Below are 26,070 nucleotides of genomic sequence, written 5' to 3' on the forward strand. Positions count from 1 at the left end.
TTCCTACGGCGGAGCTCCATGAACCAGGACCAGACTCTATCCGTTATCAAAAAGCAACCGTCACCATTTTTAGGATGCAGCAGAGTGTTTCATATTCAATAAAGAGGCTGCTGCTGTGATTAAAACGTGGGATAAAGGGACTTTCCTCCCAAGTCTCCCTTATGTTGCTCGTTTTGGCCTCGCGGTTGTAGAGCGGTTACTCACAGAGTTTGGGGATTGTTATTTCCTGTAGAATTTTTTTTTTTTTTAATAAAATAGCCTCATACGATGATATGTTTAGATAAAAAGTAGTTAAGATAGTAGTTTGTAAAGATCGTCGTCTGGTCTGCACAGTCGTCGACCTCGGACCCATCCAACACCCCCGGGGTCGAGCTGCAACACCGACTGCGAGTCCGACCTCAACGCCCACCAGCGGGAGCAGAAACCCTGCGGGCATCCAAACGCCTCGTGTAAAAAAAATTTAAAAAAAATTAAAAAGTAGAATAAAACTTTCTTTATTGTGTCCCAATGTGCGTTTTGATTTGGTCTGTGTCCGGTGGGTGTGGTCTCTCCTCCCTCTTCCACTCCTCCGGCCGACTGGCACAGCTGCACTCCACAAAAATGTCCGGGAAATGACCGTGTGTACAATAGAACTGTGAATAACTCTAAAATAAGGAAAGTGTAATTGTGGTGTTGTGTGAAACCCGCACGAAGCAGCGAGACAGCAGAAACACGAGGCAGCGCGTCCATAGGAAAAACATTTTATTGAAAAACATTTTCAGTTTGTAACAGACTGGTGGAATGTGTGTCATTTATCCTCACTTTGAACTTTGTTTTTGAATGTTAAAACCATTTTTTTTTTCACAGCCTGGCCATCTCATACTGCGAGGAAGGGGGCGGGGCAGGGAGGAGGGGGAGGAGGGCGAGGGCCGCCCGGTTACCGTGACACGACGAAAGAAAACCAGGAGGGTGGGGGCTGGGGGGGGGGGGCGAACAAACGATGCAAATATAATACTGTGTTACTTACAAACTGGACTGAAATTAAATCATTAACAGAACAACACCAACAAGAAAAAAAAAAAAAGAAAAGAAAAAGAAACTAATTCAATAAATATTTATGGTACACACTTATGGCACAAATATGCAGCAGTCGGTTTGGCAACTTTTCTCTCGTTTTTTTTTTTTTTCCTTTAAAACCAAATTACCATGGAAACAGTGCAAAAGGGGAGGGAGTGGGGAGGACACGGGCTTTCCATCGAGCGCTAGCTAAAATACATAGCAAAAAATTCAAATTTTATACAAAACATCTTACTTTTTAAGAGTTTATAAAAAAATGATTTTTTTTTTTTTTTTTTTTTTTTTTTTAAATTGGGTTTCTGGTCAATATTTACATAAGCTATTTACCAAAAAAGTAGTATGCTCTGTTTTTACTGAAGTGTAATCCATTTTTTTCTGCAACTTTTTTTTTTTTTTCCATTTACTTTCCTAAAAAGGTGAATAAGGCTATTGTAACAACCCAGGATCCATATACAATACAAACATTAATGTATTTACAGTTTTTCTTACCTACAGAAGTACGGTGCAAAAATTACTGAGTCAAGAGTGACCGAGGGCTGACCATACGAGCAAGGCATTTTACAGTAGCCTGAGGTGCTTCTCCTAGCCCGCGCGCTACGACTCTCACAGCGATTCGCTACGACATTTTTCGGAGCGGGGTCGGAGCCGAACCTGGTCGACGTTTTGGGAGAGCGTCGGTCGAGTGGCGGCTAAGAAAAGGACGCCAGATTCAAAGAAACTAATAAGATTGTCATATTCTGCCGCAGACAAGACAGCAACTAAACAGCTCTGTTGGATGTGTGTGTGTGTGTGTGTGTGTGTGTGTGTGTGTGTGTGTGTGTGTGTGTGTGTGTGTGCGTGCGTGTGCGTGTGTGTGCGTCTCTGTCCCGGTGTGTTACATAAGCTTTTTGAATGGGTTTTTGTTTTTTCTTCTCTTTCACAGTTTTACCTTTGTACTACGGCACAGAAAAAAAAAAAAAAAGGTTCAAATAATACTACAAAATAATGCGGGAAACGGAAAGAAAAAAAAAAAAAAAAGCTAACGGCAGGCTTGTGTGACGTACTTCGCTAGCTTTGTGTGTCGTTGGTGTTTCTTGTTTTTTTTGTCGTTACATCTTTCGGTGGCTTAAGAACACTTTTTTTTTCCATAGGTGTGTGTGTTGTTTTTTTTTCTTTCTCAGAATTGATTAAAAAAATAAATAAGAATTGCATATTTTTGCAGATTTTGTAGCCTCTCAGAGGCACAAACCTCAGATCGGACAAGGCTTGGCTTTTTCGGTGACATTTTTTTGTTGTTGTGACGGTGAAACGAATGAGGACGCGGACGATGGGGGGGGGGGGGGTTTGGCGGGGCGGGGGGGGGGAGGCGGCTGAAAGATGCTCGGGGGAGGGGCCTAAAGTCACAGTTTAGGATATTAAGCCGTTAAGATATTAATGAAGTCGCACGCACACGCACACGCACACACACACACACACACACACACACACACACAGCGAGGATGTGAAAGGGGTGTGTGACGAGGAGAATCGGGCGCGCTGGGTGTTCATGGGGAATATCCTTTGGGAGATGCTACACTGAGTGAAGTGTGAGAGACACAGCTACTCTGCCCGTGCGTACACCAACGTGAGCTCTTTTTGGGTCAGATAACTCTCCCCCTCCTCTCCGGGACCGAGCCCTGCTTCTGCCGGGACTCGGCAGGGTCGAGAGATATCAAATAATCAAAAACCTAGATTGCATAATGTGCACTTATACCATAATATATTAAACATTACTTCTTCTTTTTCTTCTCCTTCTCCATCCCGCCTGACAACACCTGTGCTCTGTGTGTTTTATCATAAATAAATTCTGCTTTGTATTTTTTTTTTTTTTTATTTGAAATTTTTTTTTTTCCATCTTTTAACGTCCTTTTTTGTATTTTTTTAAATGTACATCTATGTAGTGAAAAAACAAAACAAAGAAGTAAATCAAAAAGCTGACTATGGAAATGCTAATGGAGACTGAAAAAAAACAACAATGTAAGTCGATGTCCCTGTGCTTTTTCTTTTCTTTCTTTTTTTTTGTTGTTGTTGTTGTTAGGAGAGCACCGGTCGCGCAGATTTCTTTTTGGCCCTTTGGGGCTCCCGTAGTCGTCTCTGGACCCTCTCGGGGGTAAACGTTACAGTACCTAGAGCTGTTGCAGCCAGCTACGCTAAACCTCAGCTAGACCTCGGGCCTCTTCGTCGCCTGATGCGTAAGAAAAACAAAACAAAACAACAAACACGGCAGTAAGGCGAGTTGGAGTTCTTATTGCCCCGAATGAGAAGCCCACGAAGCCCTCGCTACGAAACCCGACGGGACTCGGCTGCTCTCCGGTTCCCCGGCCGTCACCGCGTCTCTCCGAGGACGAGCGGAGGCGGCGAGAAGAGCGAGACAAAAAAAAGGGGTAAAAAGTGCTGCGCTCATGTCATATGAAAAGTCCTCCACTCTTCCCAGAAGCCACCTGGGCAGCAGAACCTGACAGGTTTATTGTTTTTTTTTCTTTCGTTCGCGCTCCTCGTCCGTCCCGAGCCGCTGCAGAAAGAAAAAGAAAACGTGGACAGAAAACGGCAGATTTTTTTGTTTGTTTTTTTGTCTTTCGAAAACCGGCGATGAGGAGAAACGGCGAGATACCGAACAGTTCACATGAGGCGGCGTGTGTCTGTGCGCGTCGGGGGGGCGGGTGGGGGGGGTGATGGCGAGTGTGTGTGGGCGGCGGCAGCGGGGGGTGTGGGGGGGGGGGGGTTGAATGGATGAGTCACTCGGGGCGAGGGGCGGTGGGGGGGGGGGGGGGGGTCGCAAGACAGGAGAGACGGGAGGATCCGTCTCCTCCGTCCTCGACCGGCCGGTAAATCCGCAGAGTGTCTCTGGCCAGCGAGCGCGGAGGGAGTTAATGGTCACTCTTTCCTTTCGACGCCACTCGTTGTTGTTTTGTTTTTTTTGGAGTCTCTTGTTTGTTTTTTTTTCCCCCAAAGCAGAAGTCTCTCTCTCAAGGTGAGGCCGACACTTCCGTGTTCCGTAATTCCTCTCGCCCCCCCCCCCCCCCCCCAAAGGGGGAACCCTTTACGTCCGTACATCCGTCTGTCCGTCCCACAGAAATAAAATAATAATCAAAAAAAAACAACAACACACTGTGCGTCTGTCCAACTTCCCGATCCCATTTAAAACGTTCCCTCAGAGCCGGCCGCGGTGCACGAAATAAAAACAGGGAGGTGAAGAAGAGATCGTCCTCTCGACTTCCCGAAAGCTCCAAGAGAGCGGCGGCGGCGGCGGCGGCGGCGGCGGCCTCCTCACCGGCGCTCTACAGCGACCGAACCAGAGCGACAAGGCGTCAGCAAAAACTTCGAGAATAAAGGAAAACAAAACGGTGACAAAACATCAGAGGAGGAGGAGGAGGAGTCGACGGTGAGAGAGAAAGAGTGTTCGGGTGTGCCGGCGGCGCCCGCCGGAGCCAAAGACCCGCTCTGCCCGCGGATGGATCCACTTCCTGCCGTTAAAAAGTCCCGCTCACACTTTGTAGTAGATGTTGGCCGGACTCTGCGGCGGCATCTCCTGCACGATGTACACCGGGTGTCCGTAGTCGCCGCTCACCTTCTCGTAGTGCGGGCAGAAGACGCTGTCAGCAGTCCTGAGCGGGATGATGATGTCGCTGGGCTCCGAGCCGTTATTGTTCCCGCCGCCGCCCCGCTTGGGCGTGGCCAGCGTGCTCAGGGACAGCGTGGCGGCGTGCTGCGGCGAGTGCTTGCGGTGCCGCCGCCGGTACTTGAGCAGCAGCAGCACCAGCATGATGATGATGATGATGAAGATGACGCTGCCGGAGGCGATGCCCACGAAGATGGCCGCCTCGGAGCCGATGAAGCTGGACGACTTGCCGCCGTTGCCGTTGTTCTCGTTGCTCTCTCGGGACACGGCGTCTACGGGGAGGGGGTGGGAAGGTGGGACCGAGAGGGAGGGAGGCGGGTGAGACAAACAACTCGGAACATTTTTTTTTTCACGTAAAAACGACAGCAAACGGGGACACTGTGAAACGGCCTCAAAAGGTTTCCATGGCGACGGACCGTCTGCACATATGAAAACTGTTTATTGTGCCTTCGAACGCCTGATCAGCGATGTGTTCGCGGCGCGTCGATCAGCCGCCGGCAAATAATCTCCACAAAGCGCCTTGAAAAAAAGATCTTGAAAAGTATTTTTTTTTTTTTTTCCTCCCGCGTTTCATTTTCTTTCATTACGAGTCGTCGGCGAAGAGAGAAAGAGCGAACCGCAGGCTTTTGTGTAAAAGGTCACATCCGATGGGTGGACATTCAGATTCATCCGGTGAAGACGGCGCCCTTGAAAGTCGAGCGACAGTCGATACGACGGCAGTCAAGACGGCACTTAAAGGAATTGCATTTTCCTTTTTTTTTTTTTTTTAAAAGACATTAAAAAAGTAACTTCAACGGCTCCGAAAGACATTTTTTTGGAGGGACGACCTAAAGCCGAGGCCACGCCCCCCTGACTGACGGACAAAGGACTGACTGCAGGACTTTTATGTAGGTCAGCTTGTTGGGGTTTTTTTTTGGTTCTCGAAGGCCCCTTCTTCTTCTTTTTTTTTTTTTTTTTTTCCCTTCGAAGCGGAAATTTGCCGGTCTTGATTTTCTAACTGCAATCTAATAGCGGGAGATAAGAGACCGTCTGGGTTGTGATTGAGGCGGAGAAGAAAACAAGCGTGCGTCTGTGTGCTCGGGAAGCGAGTCGTTTAAAAAAAAAAAAAAAAAAAAAGATGGCAGACAGCGATCGGATGGGTTTTTTTTTTCCCCTCCTGGAAATGTCACTTAAAGCGGCGGGTTGAGGCTGGAGCGCGGCCAACATGGAGATACCTTATAAGTCCTTGAGGGGGCCGGAGATGCCTATCAGTTTTATAGGCAACATTCAATTACTGCCTGATGAATCGCTGACCTTTCTTTCCTACTCACACACACACACACACACACACACACACACACACTCTTAAGTAGCGCTATCTGCTCTTAGCCGGCCGCACAATCGTGCGCCCCAAATGCCAAATTGTTCTGATAAATCCTCCCGCATCGTTACCGCTTTCCTTCGGGATCGGAGCGGTAAAGAAGGCGATCTTACCTGGTTTCTCCAGCACGTCGTTGGGGTTGTAGGCCTCCTTGCCGTCCGAGTGCTTGGGAGAGTACGGCACTCTGGTGGGGCTGTCTTTGGGTGAAACGGGGTCAGAGGGACCTGGGGGAGGAAAAAACAAACAAACAAACAAACAAAAAAAACACAAAGGAGTTAACGGGTGGGAAATGTTTTGTGAGTCGTGTTTAACAGCTGGTTTTCTACGAGTTAGGACGGAGTGACCGTATTAGGACGATTTGGGGGGGGGGGGGAGCCATCTTATTTTCTGATGAATGAGGGATTATTTCCAGATGGACCTCCAGAAAACTAATAAGAAGGAGTGACTTTAGCTAACAACACCGAGATAACCGCTGGAGACATTTTATTGACTTTGTATTTGATGAGAGAAGTTGAATGGGAGTCTACGGAGCCGGAGGCTTTTTGGAGCCGAGCTCTGGTGGCGCTCGGTGGTATTGCAGCTTAAGGCAACTTCTGCATCAAACTCGTTGTTTCTGTAACTTGTGGAGCTTCAGCTGAAACCTGCATAGAACTCCGTCAGTCTTCGTACAAAACAAACTGCACTTCTTCTTCTGGTTCCACATAAAAGAAGTTTTCACTCATAAATCTCCCGGTGACCCAGATACGACTGAAATCGAGCGCGAGGAGCAGCCGACGGTCGGCTTTTTTTCGTGTTCGTGTTGCGCTTTTAAAAGGCCCGACGCTCTCCTAATCTTCGGGGTGAACTCTGCTCTTTGTGGAAACGTTTTCTTTGAATAAATCCGCTGATTTGTACGCAGCTCTAGTTGCATTTTAAAAAAAATAAAAAAAAATACAGGATTACATCCTGGCCCGTTAAGCACCTCTTCGATTAATTCCACCCACCCCGCCGACCCGGTCGGAGATTCACGACGAGATGGGTCGACCTCCGGGAATATTTCCCGCTCTTTCCGGTGACTGATTTATGAATAATCATTGCTGTGATTAATTTAGAAAAATAAAAAAAAAAGGGGGGGGGCGGCTCCGGTCATGGTGTCACACACGCGGGAGTCCTGAGAATTACTTGTTTGTGTGCATCTAAACTCCCATTTGCATGTGTGTGTGCAAAAGCTCTCCAGTCCAGAGATTGTATGACAGCAGATGCTACCGGTGCATGTGTGCATGCAAGCATGCATGATTCTGCGTGTGTGTGTGTGTGTGTGTGTGTGTGTGTGTTTGAGCGCATTAGGCTTCCACTAGATTACATTTCCTGCCCCCTCGCAGCCCCAGGTGTCATGGAGACGATGGAGCTGCATGCTGCACAAGAACCTCCCCCGCGACCTTATTAGTGCATTTTTTTTTTTTTTAATTTATTAATTTTTTTTTTTTTTTCCAGAGTCGCACACAATTTCTTTTTTTTCTTTTTCCGGTAATTCAACGACGGGATACTCACTCTGTCCCACTTTCATGATTATCTTCATGGACTTGGTCTTGCACACGCCCCCCTCCTGGTTGTCGATGCCCTCCATGGTGCCGTTGGATGTAGCTGTGGCAGCGGAAGAGAGGAAGAGAGAGAGAGCGAGAGAGGTTAGGACGAGCGTGTCGGCGCCAGCATCTCGCAGCAGAAGGATGTGAAACTGTGCCGCCATTTCTGCCTTGAAGCCGATCTGGGAAACGGCCAGCCGGCTCCCAAAGACAACAGAGGAAGGATATGACTCATACCCTCCTTTAATAAAATCACAATTTGCCCGTTCATCACCTCTGCCGCTTCAGATTTCACATCCCCAAAGTCAATTAGCTTGAGTAATTGTGACTGTAATATCTCTAACTGTGCTGACGGGCCTCGTGAAAGGAGGCAGTTAACGGGGGGGGGGGAGGCGAGGAGACGACACTCCGGAGAGCGTTAGCCGGTTATTAAAGAAACACACTTTTCTGATTTTTCCTCAAACGCTCTGATCTGGAAAAAAAAAAAAAAAAACTAAAAACCTGAAGAAGGAAGATCTGCTGACGGCATGAAGATAAAGCACAGAAGAAAAAAAAAATTTGAAATAAAAACAGGCTCTTTATGATGAAGAGCTGAAAGAACGTTTTAACGCGGGAGGAAACACGAGAGCACCGCCGAAAGCTGTGAAAGGGGCGGAGCCGGACGTCTCGCGTGTTGACACGAGCAAGACAAAAAAAACCTGCAAGTAGACTCTTAGAAACAAGCGGCGACAAACAGCGACGTCATCGTTGGTTCGTGAACGTTACGAAGCCTCCGGTTCAGATTCTGTCCGTCGCCCATCTTTGCGAGTTCGGAGCAGGTTCGGAGCAGGAAGCGACCATATTTGGACGAGCTGTGGGAGGGGGGGCGGGGGGGCAGCGGTGGATCTGACCGATCTGATTGGAAACCTGACGATACTACGTCCCGCCCACCGATAGCTGAAACATGACTGCACCACAGGCCTGTCAATCAAACAGACACGTCCCCCCCCCCATAAACAGGTCTTTTTTTAAGATCATTTTCTAATTATTTTCTGATGGACCTCCAGAAAACTAATAAGAAGGAGCGACTTTAGCTTAACAACACCGAGATAACTGCTGGAGACATTTTATTGACTTTGTATTTGATGAGAGAAGTTGAATGGGAGTCTACGGAGCCGGAGGACTTTTTGGAGCCGACCTCTAGTGGCACTCGGTGGTACTGCAGCTGAAGACACTTCTGCATCGGACGCATTTTTCAGACCCGGAAGCTACGAACGCTTTCATATCCAGTCTGTGAAGGGAAACTGGTTTATTTTTTTATGTCACATTTGCGTTGCCCCTGGAGGCGGGCGTGCAGAAGTGCAAGCGAGCGTGAATCACGAGGAGGACATGTAGCATGCAGAGAGGGAGATGAAGAGGAGGAGGGGGTGGGGGGGGGGCTGGGAGGGGGGGGGGGGGTAGTGCTTGTGGTCTATCAGGTCAGTAACACAGAGGCTAACGAGCTGCCGGGGCTTAGCGGCTTGGCTTCCCGCCAGCGCTCAGTGGCCAGCATTCACTACGAACAGCCCCCCCCCCCCTTTGCCTCTGCTTCCTCCTCTCCCTCTGCTTCCTCCTCTTCTTCCTCTTCTTCTTCCACCTCCTCCTCCTCATACCTTCCTCCCTGACAGCCACCTCGACGTGTCTCCTCCATCGGCGGCAGAGGGAATTGAAAGGCAAGGGTGGCTTCGAACGAGATCCCTGATTGAAATAGCTTCGAACATTTTTTTTTTTTGCTCTTCTGCATGGTCGTACTCTTCCTCCTCCTCCTCCTCCTCTTCCTCCCAACCACCAATCATTTTGATCTGAATCCCCTTGCTTCAATAAGACGGTGATGGGAGCGGACACAAAGAGCATGTTAACAAGGACTCCCTCCTCCTCTTTCTCTTCCTCCTCCTCCTCCTCCTCCAGCTGACCTATGGCTCTTCCAGTGGAGACCGAAAAGCACATTAGAGACAAAGCTCCTTAAAGGCTTGCAGCCCCCCCCCCCTCCCCTTCCCCTCCTCAGAGTGTGTGTGTTGATTTCATAAACCTGTTAGCACAACACACATTAAATTTGTTTTTTACGATGCCGCAGGACGCCGTTCCCTTCGCGTTCGTGGAGGTGCTCCGAGCCACCTGTATGAGCTGCTTCCTTCCCTTCGCCCTGAACAACCATTGAACACATCGGCAGCCGAAATACAAAAAAAAAACAACCCAAAAAAAACCACGTCTCTTTTTTTTTTTAAACAGAAATGCTTCAATCTGGACTCAGTTTTTCCAACCAGAAACTCTCCTTCCCCTTTAAATGTGCAGTCACACAGGCGACGTGGGCCTGACTTGGATTTAAACAGAATGGGATTGTTGAATCGGCTCAGGCTGAATGAGCCCCCACCCCCACCCCCACCCCCCCCCCTCTCCGGGCCGGGCCGGACCGCCTCGCAGACTTGGTTCAAACAAGAACCCTCACAAGTGGATTTATTCACCGACTACAGACGAGAAACTTCAGCTCGTCTCTGACCTTCAGCAAGAAAACAAAACAAAAAAAGCTGCGGCTCGTTTTCCTGCAGTCAAACACACACACACACACACACACACACACACACACACACACACACACACACACCCTGCACCGGGAGAGTGTGTGTGTGTGTGTGTGTGTGTGTGTGGGCGGGGGTCAGGAAAAATCACTCACCGGCTGTGACAAAGTATCGCTTGAGACCAAAGTGACAGCCTGAGTGGGTCTGTGAAGAAATGTGCCAGCACACACACACACATACACACACAGACACACACACACACACACACACACACACACATACATACATACGCACATACATATATATACACACACACACACACACACCTTCTTAACTTAATTCAGACCTCCCTGCTCGTGATAACAGGAAGTAGCTGCACGGTTTCACCGAGCAGCAGGTGGAGGTTTAGCCGACGTAACGGCTGAACGTCATGCAGGAGAACTGTTTGCGGTTCCGGTCGGACGAAGTCTCGCGGAGCCTCGTGAAGTCCCGCAAAGTCTCGCGAGGCCTCGTGAACTCTCGTGAGGCCTCGCTCCGAGGGCTGCCTCGCTTAACGCTGCCAAATTCCCCGGGTGTAATTAATACACAATGCGGTGCCCAAAGACAATGCTGGGAGCAGAGCGAAGGCACGGCAACGAGGGGAGGGACAGACAGGAAGTGTACAACGCACAGAGACAGAAGAAGAAGAGGAGGAGGAGACAAAGGTAGCTATGATCTAACGACCGTCCGTCGGGTCGCTGCGGAGCGAGGAGGCTCCATCACGGCGGCGGGGTCACGGGCCGGTGAACGCCCGTCACGGCCACGCAGCCTAATCGCCCGCGACAGGAGGCGCCATCGACCCCTTCAGGGACCCCGCTGACCCACAGAGCAGGAAGAACCGGCGCTGCCGCTCCACGCCGTCACAAAAACGAACCTGCTGTTCGAACGCAGTGTTTAACACGCAGTGACGTCATCGTCGGTTCGTGAACGTTACGAAGCCTCCAGTTCGGATTCTGTCCGTCACCATCTTTGCTAGTTCGGAGACGGTTTGGAGCGGGAAGTGACCGTATTCGGACGAGCCGGGGGGGGAGGAGCCAGCGGTGGATCTGACCGAGCTGATTGGAAACCTGACGATACTAACGTCCCGCCCACCGATAGCTGTAACCTGACTGCACCACAGGCCTGTCAATCAAACAGACACGCCCCCAAAAACAGGGGACATTTGATCGACTTTGCATTTGATGAGAGAAGTTGAATGGGAGTCTACGGTGCCGGAGGCTTTTTGGAGCCGACCTCTGGTGGCACTCGGTGGTATTGCAGCTTAAGACACTTCTGCATCGGGAGTCATTTTTCAGAGCCGGAAGCTACGAGCGCTTTTATATTCAGTCTGCGTTTCATAACGTGATAATAATAATGATCCGGTGAATAAAGAAGTGGATCGGAGGAGCAGCGAGGTGACGGTTTCTACTTCCTGTCGAGACTGAAGCTGACTGCGATTAAAGCCCTGACGAAACGTCGTCGTCTGCTCCGACTGTGAATGCGTCCCTCGTCCTTCTCCTGCCCTCCTCAGCTCATCTCCTCTCTCTCTCTCTCTCTCTCTCTCTCTCCCGCTCTGCCCCCATTATTCCCTCCAGCTCCCTCGTTAGCTCTCTTTCGCTGTCGTCACTCCTCCTCTGCCCCCCCCCCCCCTCCCTCCTCATTCATCTCTCTCCTCCCTCTCATGTAATCATCGAGCTCGCTGCAGGCCATGCTGCCGCCGACGATCACGTCGCGACTCATCTGCTCCCAACTGGAGGCAGCATTGTGGGAGCGCGCTGACCGATCTGCATGCACACCCCACCCCCCTCCCGCCCCCTCCCGCCAACCTCCCCCCCACCACCACCCCTCCATGCAGGCACGCAAGCAAAAACAGGGCTTCATGCTGCCCCAGCCTCCACGTCGCAAGTTATCTGAACGTAAAGGGGCGTCGAACATCTCGCCTGAGGTCCAAACTCGACTAATCCGACGCGTCAGTGGCGTCTGTGAGAAGAAACGGAGGATTAAACGGCGGTTAATTAATTAATTACGTGTCGAGCGCTCGCTCCAAAAAAGACAAAATGAAATCCTCGCCATTAACTTTTCAGGACACACACACACACACACAGATGAGAGGATGGAGATGCTTCCAGGTGGAGTCGCACACACACACACACACACACACACACACACACACACACACACACACACACGCACACCTCTGCACACATCTCTGTGTGGGTGTGTGTGTGTGTGTGTGTTTGTTTGTGTTCTCCTGTTTACCCGTGCAGAGTACACAACAGAGAGAGAGAGAGGGCTGGTGGAGCTGCAGAACCGGGACCGAGCCAAGGAGAGGCAATTAACCAGGAAGAGGTGACACAGTCCGACGGAGGAGCAGCTCGCCGGCTGGCTGCTTCCTGTCTTCAGGCTACAGACGTTAGCATTATTTGTGTGTTTTTTTTGTGTGTGTTGTTTTTTTTTGGAGGGGGAGGGGGGTGGGGGGGGGGGGGGGGGGAGAGAGAGGGATTTGCAAGAAGTGAAAAATCGGATTTCCCAAACATCCGAACCCGGTCCCTGCAGGTTCTGATCCACCCGCCACACGAACCGATGGGAGCTCAGAGCTTCAAGAGCCGGGCCGAGTAAACAGCAGCAATCGGGTCATCAATAATTGAGAGCAGCAGGAGGAGACGGGGGCCGGTGGGAGGGAGGGAGGGAGGGGAGGGGGTGCTCCTGCACCTCTTCATGTCTTTGTAGTCGTCTGTACGCGCGCACACACACACACACACACACACACACACACACACACACACACACACACACACACACACACACACGTCGAACACAGCTGACGCTCAGAGGGTGTCAGATATTCTGCCAACAAGCTGGAAAATATGAAATCAGAACCGTCCTGAGCACACGTGTCACCTGTCGGACTCAAAACCACCTGCAGCTCCGACCCGGCGCCGATGTCTCGGACTCGAGACTTTTTTTTTCTTTTTTTTCCCAATCTCTCACCACCTGCAACGTTTGTTCTGCAAACAACACCCCCTCCCCCCCCCCCACCGCAACCCCCACCCCCCACCCCCCACCCTCTACCCCACCCGATGGAGCGTTTCCGTCTCTCCTTCCTCCGCAGTCAGAACCGCGGCCCTCCCCGCCGCTGACAGCTCACAGATGGCGGCGCCAGAGACTCGCAGATGGTCCTATCTGCGCCGCACGCAAAACCTACCCCCCCCCCCCCCCCGCCCCTCCCCGACCCCCCTCCAAACCCCCTGCACCCCCACCGTCAGCGCCACACAGATGGTTCACTCCGTACCTCCCCGTGTTTCAAACCGGGGCGCCGTCGCTCAAAAGAAATATCACCCCCATCAGAGCTTCCTCCCCAGGACGGCGTTGTTACGACATCACGGACGATCAGCTGACTGGAGCGACCACACCTGGACTGGACAGCCAAATCACAGAGCGTAGGAGAACTTCAGGGGGCGGGGCGTCAAGTCCAAAGGCGAACGTTTCTCTCCCAAACCGAGGTCATCGAACATCAGAACGACTCATCGTTTTTTGTTTTTGTTTTTGTTTTTTTTTTCCCTCTCCGTCTCACTCCGGTTTGAAGATTCTCACGTCGGATCTCGCTGCCGGCTCCGTTTATACGAGAGGAAAATCCCCAGAGGGAGAATCTTTAAAAAACACAACTTCAAATGCAGCCAAAATGTTTACTTGGTGCTTAAATCTGCAAGAACTCCAGGAAAATAAAAAGTTCTCCGACTTTTCTCCTCAGCCGGATATCCCTCCGAATGTCGACCGTCGACGTCTCGGAAAAGGTGCAACCAGCAGATCGGAGGTAGAAAATGGTGCAAGATAAAGATTATTTTCATTATCGATTCATCCGTCGACCGTTTCATTTTCAAAAAAGGACAGAAAATACTAAAAATCAAATGTCAACTCGTGTTTCCCAAAAGCCGAAGGTGCAGCCTGAAATCTCTTGTTTTGTCCAAAAAAACTAAATATTGTCATTGAACAAGCAGGAATCAGAGAATTTAAACATCTTGTCATTAAAAGAATGACGCAAAAAAGTTCATCGACTGATCGTGGAAACTCAAAACCAAGCAGCAACCCGCAGTTCAGATTCTGTCCGTCACCATCTTTGCTAGTTCGGAGCGGTTTGGAGCAGGAAGTGACCATATTTGGACGAGCTGGGGGAGGAGCCAGCGGTGGATCTGACTGATCTGATTTCAAACCTGACAATACTACGTCCCGCCCACCGATAGCTGTAACCTGACTGCCCCACAGGCCCGTCAATCAAACAAGACACGCCCCCAGAAAACAGGTCATTTCGAATCTTCTTTTCTAATGAATGAGGGATTATTTTCAGATGGACCTCCAAGAAAACTAATAAGAAGGAGCGACTTTAGCTAACAACACCGAGATAACTGATGGAGACATTTTATTGACTTCGTATTTGATGAGAAAAGTTGAATGGGAGTCTATGGAGCCGGAGGCTTTTTGGAGCCGACCTCTAGTGGCAGCCGGTGGTACTGCGGCTTCATTTTTCAGACCCGGAAGCTACGAGCACTTTTATATACAATTTATTATCAAAAACACGTGAAAGGTTTACTTACAGATGATGTAGTAGTCCTTCCCCCTGAAGAACTCGAGGCCCCACAGGTTCGGGCTGAACTCCTGGAACTTGAGCGTGAACTTGACATCCTGGTCGGGTTTGACGCAGTTGAGCAGCGGCGTGTCGGCCTTCGTGATGGTGCAGCTCTCCAGCTGCTCCCGGGGCACCATGTACACCTTGTAATACTCCACGCTGTCGGCCGCGCCGCCGTCCACGCGGGGGCACACAATGTCCAACTTGTCCCCGATCTGCGGGTACAGAACCACGCCTTGGCCCGGCACGAATCTGGAAGGACAAGGGAGAGGGACATTAGTCAGCCGCAGAAAAACTGATGAGCGTCATTCATTATAAATCGAGGGTTGGAGTGTTTGCCATAAAGCCTCTCCGTACTTTCAAGAAGAAAAGAAAAAAAGAGAGAAGTCGGCTTAATTATTGATGTGGTAATTACTGATTGTGGCCATTAATTTTAGATGACGGAGGATAATGGCGGGATGTGCGTGACCCCCCCCCCCCCCACACACACACACACACACACACACATCGGAAGATAAAAATCACTTTCTCCAGCGACGGAAAAAGAGGATAATTAACGGGATGGACGAGGAGAAGAAAACAATGGAACGACGGCCTGGAGGAGCTTCGTGCAGCTTAAATTTCACTGCCGACAGTAAAAAAAAATAAAAAATTAAAAGCACAATCTGAGACGTTCAGCGTGGACGGAAATAAAGGGGAAAGGAAACGCTGCATGTTCGTGTAATCTACTCATAATCTGAGACATTTCGTTGCTTTGAAATCTCCTCCCTGTATGTCTACATGCTGTTCATAAAAAGGCCTCGACCTCCTCCGTCGTGAACTTTGACCCTCCGAGCCTGAACGAGGAGCTCGTCTCCTTTCTGGAGCCGTTAAGGAAACAGCTCCTCGTCTCTCTCTCTCTCTCTCTCTCACACACGGCGTACGGCTTTTACAGATTTTCATTTTTTTTTTCTTTTCTTTTTTCCTGCGACTACAAAGAGCGCAGCGGCGGGGGTGGTGGTGGTGGTGGTGGTGGTGGGTGGGGGGGGGAGCCGTGACGCGGGGGACCGGTGGCGACGCAGAGCCGATTCATAATTAACAAAGGGAGCTAAATGAAACGGCTGAATCACTTTTCATTTCTACATAAACACACACGGCGGCTGCTCGCTGTCACAGAACGACTTCTTCTTCTTCTTCTTGTTTTACCTCCGTCGCACACACGCACACGCACACGCACACGCACACGCACACGCACGCACACACACACACACACCGCGCACATTATTTCTCCTGAAACAGCATCGTCTCTGCTGCTGGCAAAGGATCACGTGCGCAAGCACACACACACACACACACACACTGCAGCAGCTAACTAGGCCGAGCGAGCATTTTTCCTGCCCCCCCCCCCCCCCCCCCCCACCACCACCACCACCACACACTCATCCACCTCCCTTCCCTGGGGGGGCACACTCAGCGAGGGGACAGTGTGTCCGGTGATGGACACACAGGGAGAGAGAGAGAGAGAGAGAGAGGAAGGGGATGTATGTCTGTGCATCATAGCGCCATCTGGCCTCATCTTCTCATCTGTGTGTGTGTGTGCGTGTGCGTTTGTGTGTGTGTGCGTGCGTGTGTGTGTGTGTGTGTGTGTGCGTGTCTGGAGGAAGAGGAGGAAGAGGAGGGAGAAGTGGAGCAGAGAGAGAGAGAGGCGAGGGCCTCAGAAAGCCTGCAGGCTTCCCTTCTACATATATTGTGTGCATTAACCGTGTGTGTGTGTGTGTGTGTGTGTGTGTGTGTGTGTGTGTGTGTGTGTGTGTGTGTGTGTGTGTGTGTGTGTGTGTGGCTGGAAGCGCTCATTCCTGCGTGCAAGTGGGCATGTGTGTTCATACGGAGGGGAACGCTGCATTTGTTTACTTTAAACGTGTGCGCGTGTGTAGAAGAGTTTCAGTATTCGGCGTCCACAACAACAACAATAACAACAACAACCGCAACAACAACAACAACAACAACAGCACAGAGGGATGAAGAGCAGACCACAGCTCCTCGTCTTCATCACGCTCAGCTCGTCTATGCACTCACGAGGTCGAAGGTCAGCGTTTGCAGCTCTTTAAGTTTAAACGACGTGCAGCGTTTTGATGATTTAAAGAAATGAGAGCTGCAGCGACGACCCATCGATTTTAAGAAATGACTCATCATTTTAATTATTTAAAGAAAAACTCAAAATATCCATATTTTATGCTTTTTTTTTTTTTTTTTGGCAAACATCTTTTCTTGGACGTTTATGGTGGTTTTCTAATATTTCAGATTAAGTGACAAAATAATGTCACAGATTAATTGATAGCGACAGTAATTGTTCGTTGCATGAGATTAAAACACATTTATTTCAAAACAAATGCACACACACAGCTGCTGCACATCAGAGGGTTTTCACTTCAGTTAAAGTACTAATACACATTTCAAATACTTCACTACGACTCAAAAGTCCTGCATGAAAACTTTACTGAAGTAAAAGTAAAACAAATTCTCAGCAAAATGTACTTACAGTATGGAAAGTCAATGTTTTACTGTTAAATATGATGTTTTTTTTAAATCAGTATGTTTGTTGCATTTGAACTGCTGCAGTCGTTTAAGGTTGTTCTGATTTTTTTTCTATAAAATGAATATAATTTCTATAAAGTTATAATCATTCCGAATCACGAGCTCAGAGAAACTAAATATTTTCCAGCAATTCAAGAGGCTTTTCAAATAGTTTTGATCGAATTATTTCAGCACATTAAAAAGAACTTGTTTATTAGTTTATCAGAAAACAATTCAAATTAAAAAATCAATACATTTTGGAGATAGATGTTTGTTTGTTTTTCTAAACAGGTTGAAAAACTGAAATCTGGTGCACAAAAGTTACATAAAATGAAAATACTCAAAGTACAAACACCTCTAATGTGTACTCAAGTGCAGTATTTGTACTCAGTTACACACCAGGTGAGCATGTTTATAATAATGATAATAAACAAGAGATCAAACACACACACACACACACACACACACACACACACACACACACACACACACACACACACCTCGCTGACTCAAACTCCAGCTGATTCGCCGTCTGATCAGAGCTCTCAATAAACGCTGAGTCAGAGGAACGACGACAACAACAGCGTGAAGACGAGCTGCCGATGAAGAGATGAAATATCACACAGAGGGACTGAGAGGAGGGAGATGAGGAAGAGGAGGATATGATGAAGAGGAGGAGATGAAGAGTACCAGACTCTGAGGTGGGTGAGGTCACAGGAGGAGAAAATCTGCCATCTCATGATTGTAAATGCATTTGAACCCGCCCAGCATGCTTTGAGGCCCTTCACCCCTTCTGACACCCCCCCCGCCCCCCTCCCGCCCCCAAACTTTTCCTCAGACCTCTTCTTTAGTGAGGACCCCGCCCCCCCCCCCTCCCCCCTCCTCCTCCTCCTCCTCCTCATCCTCCCCCCCCCGTCGTAAATATTCCTGCAGCGTTTCAACACACTTCTTTCTTAAAAGCATTAAAGGCGGTTAAAGTGGGACGTAAATAACCGTCGGCTGACGTGAAGATAAACAGTGAAGAAGAAATATGTTTACTCATTTTTACTGAGTGGATTTATTAAAAACAGACGCTTTGTAGACTTCTGCTCGAAAGAAACACACTAAGATTGACGTGTTTTTTTGGTCGTTATTTGGCTCTATATCATTTAATTTGCTCGAAGTTTAAAAATATGTTCGTTTTTAAGGTCAAAATGCTATGGGTTTTTTTTTTTCTGCGTGTTTAGTTACAGAAAAATAAAAACAGAAAGTCGTTTTGTTCCATCGGCAGGAAAAACAACAACGCCGAACACGACTTTTCAGAGAATACAACATCAGAAAATAGAAGAAAAACAAGATGTTTACATTTTCAGATTTGACAAACTAAAACATGTTGTGTTTACTGTCATAAAAAAAAAACACAGCTGATATATATATTTTTGATTAAAAATGACTTTCATGAACCAAATTCATTTTCTATTAACTGATTAATGAATTAAAAAAGGTCACGTCAGCACTTTCAAGGTGTTTCAAAGAGCTCGACAACAATCATAAAATATTAAACTGAACTCCATCTGTTTTTAAAAAAAAAAAAAAAAAAAGTGAACTGCTAGTTGAAGTGAATTCTGATCGAATGCACGAAGTCAAAGCAGAGAAAGCAGAAAGAATAAATCATTTTCTAGTTCCGGGTTCTCGCGTGATGATTTTTTCTCCTTTAATCTGCTTTATGACGTTAAAATGGAGCTTTTTAGACTGAAAGGCTTCATTGAGGTTTTTGTGAGGTTGTAAAGGCTAATTTTTTTTTATATTTTACACACTAAACTATTCGTGGGATTACGTAAAAGTTGTGAAAATAAAGCACTAATCTTTAGTTTTTCAGTGTTTTCCTGTCGTGCAGCTCGGTGTTTGTGTTTAAGAGGCCGCGGCTCGGAGGAAGAAACCCCGGCAGGACGTTTTAATCACGGAGGTTCGGCGAGAAGGTAAAGAGCCACAGGTGTCTCCGCTTTTTTTACCATTCAGACGTGGCTTTTATTTTTGAAAGGGCCAGCTTTACCGGGATAAAGAAACAGCAGAAAGCAGTTTAAAAAAACAACAAAGTTTAAGTGACGATGAAATGAGATGGGGTTTTTTTTTTTTTTTGCCAGCTGTTAACTCTTCAAGCTGAAAGCAGTGAAAGTTGATTTGAGCCTCCACCGGTCCACAGATGTTCCTCTCCTCAACGCCTGTCTTTAGGTTTGATGTCTTCTTTTAAACGAGGGCGAGGAGGAGGAGGAGGAGGAGGAGGAGGAAGTGGAGGAGATAAAAGGAGGAGATAAATAAAATGATGATCTACTTCCTGTAACAACATTTCAGATCTCAGATGAAGCCCGTCGTCCTGTTGCTGTCTTTTTTTTTTTTTTTTCAGATTTTATATTTAAAACCTTTTTGGATCTTCCTCTCCTCCTTCTCCGTCTTCTTCCTCGTCTCATTAAAAAAAAAAAACTAAAAGAAGAACAAACTCCATCGTGGATGAAGCTCAAACGAAAACATCTTTCCGTCTCTAGAAAAGGTTAAAAAAAAAAAAAAAAAAAAAAAATCCCTTGTCAGTCACTCGTGATGGGCCTGCATGTCTACCCCCCCACCCCCCTCCTCTCTTGCCCCCCCTCCTTCCACATTCACAAAAGGACCCAGAGAGGTGCCCCCCGTCGCTGCCCGGTCACAAAGGGGGTCTTTCGGGGGGCTCCTGTGTAATCTCTTAATGAACTGCGGTGGAGGAGCCGGCCTCGCTTTTGTTTCTCCCTCCCAACTACAAAATGGATTACCAGGCCGAGGAGGTAGGTGTGTGTGTGTGTGTGTGTGTGTGTGTGTGTGTGAGGGGGGGGGGGGGGGGGAGGGTATAGGAATACGAAGAGGTGGAAAAGGAGGAGGTGGGGTCCCTCTCTTGTTTTTTTTTTGTTTTTTTTTTTGTTTTTTTAAAAGGGGCTCATAGATACCGGCAGTAAAGTTGTAAAGCGCAAACAACAATGAGGTTTAATCGACACGCACTTATCACACACACACACACACACAAAGGCCTTCACATTTCTAGCTGAATACTCACAAACTCAAAAGACGGAGCAGTGAACAATGTTCGACGCTTTCCTTTGGAGGACTGCGAACGAGCTCGCAGGTGGATCGCAAACACGTCGAGGGAAAAGCAGTCCCACCGACCCGCCGCCCTCCTCTAAACCGAGAGAACTCCACAAATGTCGTCCCTCCGCTCACCTCCGCCGCCTCCGACCCGAACTGTGGATGTCACTGTCGGCCGTCGCCGACAGCTCGCGTTTTTTGGGTCTCTATGCTGTCCTTTTTCTCTCTCTGCTCTCCCCTCAAGACGCTACGCCCACCCCCGTGGTTACTTTTCCCGTTCTTCCTCCCTGTCTTCTCGTGGGAATCGTTGAATTGTTGGATTTCTCTGTGTTAAAAGTTCTGCTGTCAGGATTTTAATGCGTTTAAGTGCCACGAAACAACCTGTGTTGTGATTTGGCCTCGATATAAATAAATGCAATTGAACTGAACTGCGCACTGGGGCAGGGGACGGAGCGCGCATGCGCGTGCGCGCGCGCACACACACGCGCGCGCGCGCGCGCTAATTCCGTCGGAATGCACGGGCCTGTGTTATTCTGTGGCAGCGCGAGGCCCGCGCGCGCTCTGAGGGGTCGGGACGGCGCCGTTTGGGCGTTTTATTTAGAAAATGAGACGTGAAATGACACCGTGAGGTTTAAAAGATGTCGTTCGCCGCTACCGGGACTCAGCAAACGTCTCGTTCTCTTTGTTTCCGTCCTCAGCAGCCTGTTAAACGACATCAAACGGCACCACGTCCAACCTCTCCGTTGTTCCAAACATGCGACCTTCACCCACATTTTAGGTTTCAACATACATCTCTTTTTAAAATTTTTTTTTTTCTTTTTTTGATTGCGGATCTGGTGCGTCACGCGCCGGGACGCGGATGTCTGCGGCAGCAGAGCGGCTCCGGGTGGGTGTGGGGGGGGGGGGGGGGGGGTGGGCCGAGGCCGTGCCGCAGACAAACACCGAGAACCGGGACCATTCCCGTAGACACCTGTTTAGACCGTCGCACACACACGCTATCCCCCCCCCCACCCCACCCCACCCCACACACACACACACACACACACACACACAGCGCGCGCGGTTCACCGAGGCACGCGGAGGCTTTTCTGGCTTCACTGTGGAGCCTGGAGCTGAATTATTGAGAGGAGTTGTGGGGAGTTTTGGCCGTGACGAAACGGCCACAAAGACGGGCGCTCTCCCCCCCCCCCCCCCCCGTCGGGCCGAGAGGAGGAGAAAGACACCTTTTTATTTGCACCAAAAAAAAAAAAAGGGAGTTTAACCGCCTTTCTTGGCCCCGAAGGAACATTTAGGAGAGTCCTGCTGCTCTCCGATTGAAAGCAAAAAGAGAGTGGAGGTCTCTCTTGATGATCACACAGGAGATTACAGCTGATAACAATCTGTTAACAACACACACACACACACACACACACACAACTGGAAGAAACGTTTCCAAACACACCTCTGATTTTACATCCAGGAGGAACGAACGGCCCCAAAAACCGACTGGAGAGCAGCGCGGCAGTCTATTCAAAGTTTCCACTTCGCTGAGCTCATTTCCGGGACAAATAAGTCCACAAAAAATAAATATGCGACTCATTGATCGGTGAATGATTTCATTTCCCCCCCCCCCCCCCCCCCCCCCCCCCCCCCCCCACACACACACACAGACACACAGACACGCACCGCGGCGGAGAGGCCCGGTGAAGCGTCCCGGCAGCGCCGAGGAGCCTTCGTCGTGCCGAAGGATTCATTCCTCTTTTTTTTTTTTTTTTTTTTTTTCCCTTCATTAATATCATTATCATCAACGCAGGAGATAAAAATAGCATCCAGTAAATGAAACACAACTTGAGAGGGGAAGAGATCGAGCCTTTTTTTTTTTTTTTTAATGAGCTCAGAGCTCTGCTACACTCAAAATATGAATTTCAATAACGGGAGGGGGGGGGGCACAAGTTGTTGTTGACCCCCCCCCTCCTCCTCCTCCTCCTCCTCCGAAGAAGCGTAAAAATACACCTTCACATTCATCTCAGCTGCAGTAAACAAAACAACAGCGAGCCTCACGACCCTCAGAAATACGCAAATAAGACGACGAAGCAGCACATGAAGGACAAACTGGGAGCTGGTTTCCTTGTGGAGCGGGTTCGTGTGCAAGCTGAGAGCCGAGCGGGGCCCTCAGCGACCTACTGCGCGTAAAAATATCAGTAAATCTAGCAGTTCGATCACATCAATCCAGTCTCCTGCACTCTCCCCCCCCCCCCCCCACCCCTCCCTCTCCGACACGTGTCTGCTACTGACGGCTTTATCGTGTTTTTTTTTTTGTTTTTTTTATTGCCTCAGTTAGAAGAAAGTCAGAAAGGAAGAAGAAGAAGTGGGAGTTCAGGGTGGAGGATCGGTGTAAACGGAGAGGTTCAGACATGAGGGAACAAGGAGCTGATCGTTCAGACCAAATACCATGTTTGTTTGGGGGTTTTTTTTGACCGCCGTGGAAAACGTGAAGATAAATTCTTATTTTGACACCACGCCACTCTGAGAGCTCTTTGTTCTGCTCAGCTGAACGGCTGCGTCAGAATTTGGAGTCTACCTTTATTTATTTTTTTTTACGCATTCAAAAAAAAATAATAAAACTGCGGGCGAGCCAACGTTTAAATTGACCCGATATTTCAACGGAGTCTGGCATTGGAGTCGTCTCCACGCCGGGGAAAGGGGCGCTACATTGAAGGGGGGGGGTAGGGGGGGTAGGGGGGGGTGGGTGGCAGTAATAATAAAGCGCGCAGGCTCGGCGCTCCACTTACTTGGTGTTTGTTGTGTTCCAGTAGATGGACTCCAGGATGAGCGCCCGGCACAAGTCCACTTTGAAGGCAATAAACAAAACCCCGAAATAATATCTCCACATCGAGTCCCCCATGGTGAGCACTGCGCAGCCTCCGGGTCGGGTGCACAATCCCGTCTCAAAACAAAACCAACACAGATTACAAAAAAAAAAAAAAGAAGAAGAGAAGAGCTCCAGCAACAACAACAACAACAAAAAAAAAAGGTCTTCACCGTATATCCCGATCCAGAGGGGATGCGCGCGGAACCCCGATCAGAGCATCTCCAGCGGAGAGAGAGACCTGCTCCAAAAACCAAAAGGCGCACGGCAGCAGTTCATTCAGCGGACAGTGCGTTTTAATATTCTCCCTCCTGCTCGGAGCGCAGCACTTCACCGCGCTGTGGTATACATCCCTCAAGAGAGAAAAAAAAAAAAAAAAAAAAGAAGTGGTGGAGCCCGCTGGTGGACCGGGCGGCAGATGGAAATCAATACAATTTATAAATCCCTCTGCTCGATAGTCCAAACAGTGCACGGCGACAATCCAGAGCAGCAGCAGCAGCAGCAGCAGCAGCGGAGAAGAGAACAGAGATGGCTTTTGGTGGTTGGAAATGGTGAAGATACTCCCCGTTCAGCTGGTAGAGCAACAAACTGAGGGTGACAGCAGCAGCAGCAGCAGCAGCAAAATGAGGAGGGCGAAACAATGAGGTCGGATGGTCAAAATGAAGGAAAATGAGGATGAGAGAAATCAAAAGGAGCTGGAATGGAAGTTCTCATAACTAGAAGAAAAAAATAAAAACATAAAAAGCCCCAAATAAAAAAAAAAAGAGCTGCGGCTCCAAATCCTGCAGAGATTTTTTTTTTATTATTATTTTTTTTTTTTATCCGTCCCTCCCGCACACTCACGCCGGGGAGGATGATGCCTCAGCGGCTGCTCCGAAACCTGGATGGAAAGTAACTGCAAAGGACTCCGCGACTGGGAATATTTGGTGGAGCTGGTTTTGCCCAAGCCCCGCCCACCGCCGGCGCTGATTGGTCCCCCTCCTCACCCCTCCCACCCCCCCTCGGCCGGGGAGGGAAGTCAATGGGAGCTCAGCTGTCAGTCAAAGGGGAGGGCAACTGGTTCAGTGGGGGAGACGTTACCGGTCAACGTAGGCTTTTAGAAGAAATTCAACTGTCGCCAGACTTTCATGGTATTTCTGTTTTTATTTTTATTTTTTTTACCCGTTTTTTGACGTCATATTATATAAGCAGAATATTTCCCCGAAAATAAATACAAAAATGCCTCTCCCGTGACCTCTGACCTCTGAGCAGCAGCTTTTACCACGCCAGACCAGACAAAATGTAATTTTAACGCATTTTTAACTCCTAATTAAAAAAAAAAAAAAAAAAAAAAAAAAAGCCCCTCCCACCCTCCCAATCCCAACCCCTCCCCAAACAAACATCCATAATGAAAACATTTGCTCCTATAAGGGCTCCCCGCACACACTTGAGCCTCCGTGCTGCAGGAGCACTAGCACAACTCAGTGCACAGCAAATTTATTTTTTGCAAGCCAAGAGCGCCCACTAGCGGAAAAACCCGCACGAAGGTCAGAAACTATTGTTTCATTTTTACATCTAAAAGAAACATAAGAAATGAAAATAAAAATCACAAAATAATTTGCATTGATTACAATTAATTACAAATAAAACATAATAACATTTAATGAACATTGTTTTCTAATAGAGAGGAAGGTTTTAAAGGGCAAATTCACATGTTTTGAAAACGTTTTTAAGAGGTTTTTTTTAAAAAAAATGTCTTTCATTCCCTGTCATGAAGAGATTTTTTTTTTTTTTTTAATTTTTTAATAATTATTCCTAACATTATCAGAGCTTCTGTTGAGCTGCATAATTAACTCGGAAAACATTATTTTTACCGTAATATTTCCTTAATTGAAAGGACACATTCACACCTTGTCGGCTGACTTTTAGTGAACAGGCTCTAATTTAATGAGCGCACACACACACACACACACACTTCAGTCAACTCTCCGACTGGGAAGTGTGAAGTTTGGACACGTTTTAACGATTTAATTCGATCAGGGCTGTATATTAGTGTTGTTGTTTTTTTCTGTGTATTGCGGCTGTTTGTTGGTGATTGCGGCTGATTTGACACCAGGCAGATAATTGAGGAGTCCGATCCGTCCTGGAATCAACACCGAGGAGGTCCACGGCACCGCAGACTGTGTTTATTACATTAATTGAATTGAATGAGGAGGCCAGCAGTCTATTAGATTAACAGGATACATGAATACTGTTTCTTTAGGCAAAGAAAAAAAATAAAAATCCCTATACGGGCTTAAATTCATTAATTTGCTTTTTTTTTTTTTCATGCACGTAACGCTAATCTATATAAAAAATAAAAAAAAATGGCCTGGAAATGGCTGAATGTGTTTTTAATTGGATTTTCCTAACCATGAAATATTCAAAAAAACATCCTTAATCACAAGGTGTTCCGCCTGACCTATCAACTAATAAACGATCGTTTCATGAACGTATTAAACTATCGTTTGTTGTGAACTTTTATTTATACTTTTTGTGTGTGAAAGGCTGATGCAAAGAAAGTTTATTTTTAAATGTCTTCCTTCCTGTCTCTGAAAGGGGCTGAAACGGGACCTGAATCCGGTCCGGAGTCTTTTCCTCCTGACCGGCGCGCACACACTTCTCACACACACATTTTTTACCCCGAATCCGAGTTTGACACTTGCAAACCAGAAAAACCGAAGTTTTTCCTGGACTATAACTAGCCTTTAATCTTCTTCTACAACGTTAATTTAAAGTAGAATTAATTGGCATTCTTGTCAAATTAATGCAG

General features: G+C 48.1%; 1 protein-coding gene and 1 long non-coding RNA gene across 2 annotated transcripts in view; both read right to left on the reverse strand.

The window, feature by feature from the left end:
* Positions 1–26,070, reverse strand: part of LOC138201164 (uncharacterized) — a 327,497-nt gene that overhangs the window by 201,384 nt on the left and 100,043 nt on the right. The gene's annotated exons all lie outside the window — the stretch shown is intronic.
* Positions 725–24,169, reverse strand: efnb2a (ephrin-B2a). Its single transcript, XM_069154392.1, has 5 exons — positions 23,203–24,169; positions 14,760–15,043; positions 7,584–7,676; positions 6,167–6,277; positions 725–4,965 (listed from the first exon to the last, which is right to left on the reverse strand). Exons 1-5 carry the CDS (start codon positions 23,313–23,315, stop codon positions 4,559–4,561), a joined length of 1,008 nt encoding a protein of 335 aa, XP_069010493.1. The 5' UTR covers positions 23,316–24,169; the 3' UTR covers positions 725–4,558.

The sequence above is a fragment of the Embiotoca jacksoni genome, unplaced genomic scaffold (genome assembly GCF_022577435.1).
Source record: "Embiotoca jacksoni isolate LCO1_2020_lvr unplaced genomic scaffold, fEmbJac1.0.p SCAF_2, whole genome shotgun sequence".
NCBI classification, from domain to species: domain Eukaryota; kingdom Metazoa; phylum Chordata; class Actinopteri; family Embiotocidae; genus Embiotoca; species Embiotoca jacksoni.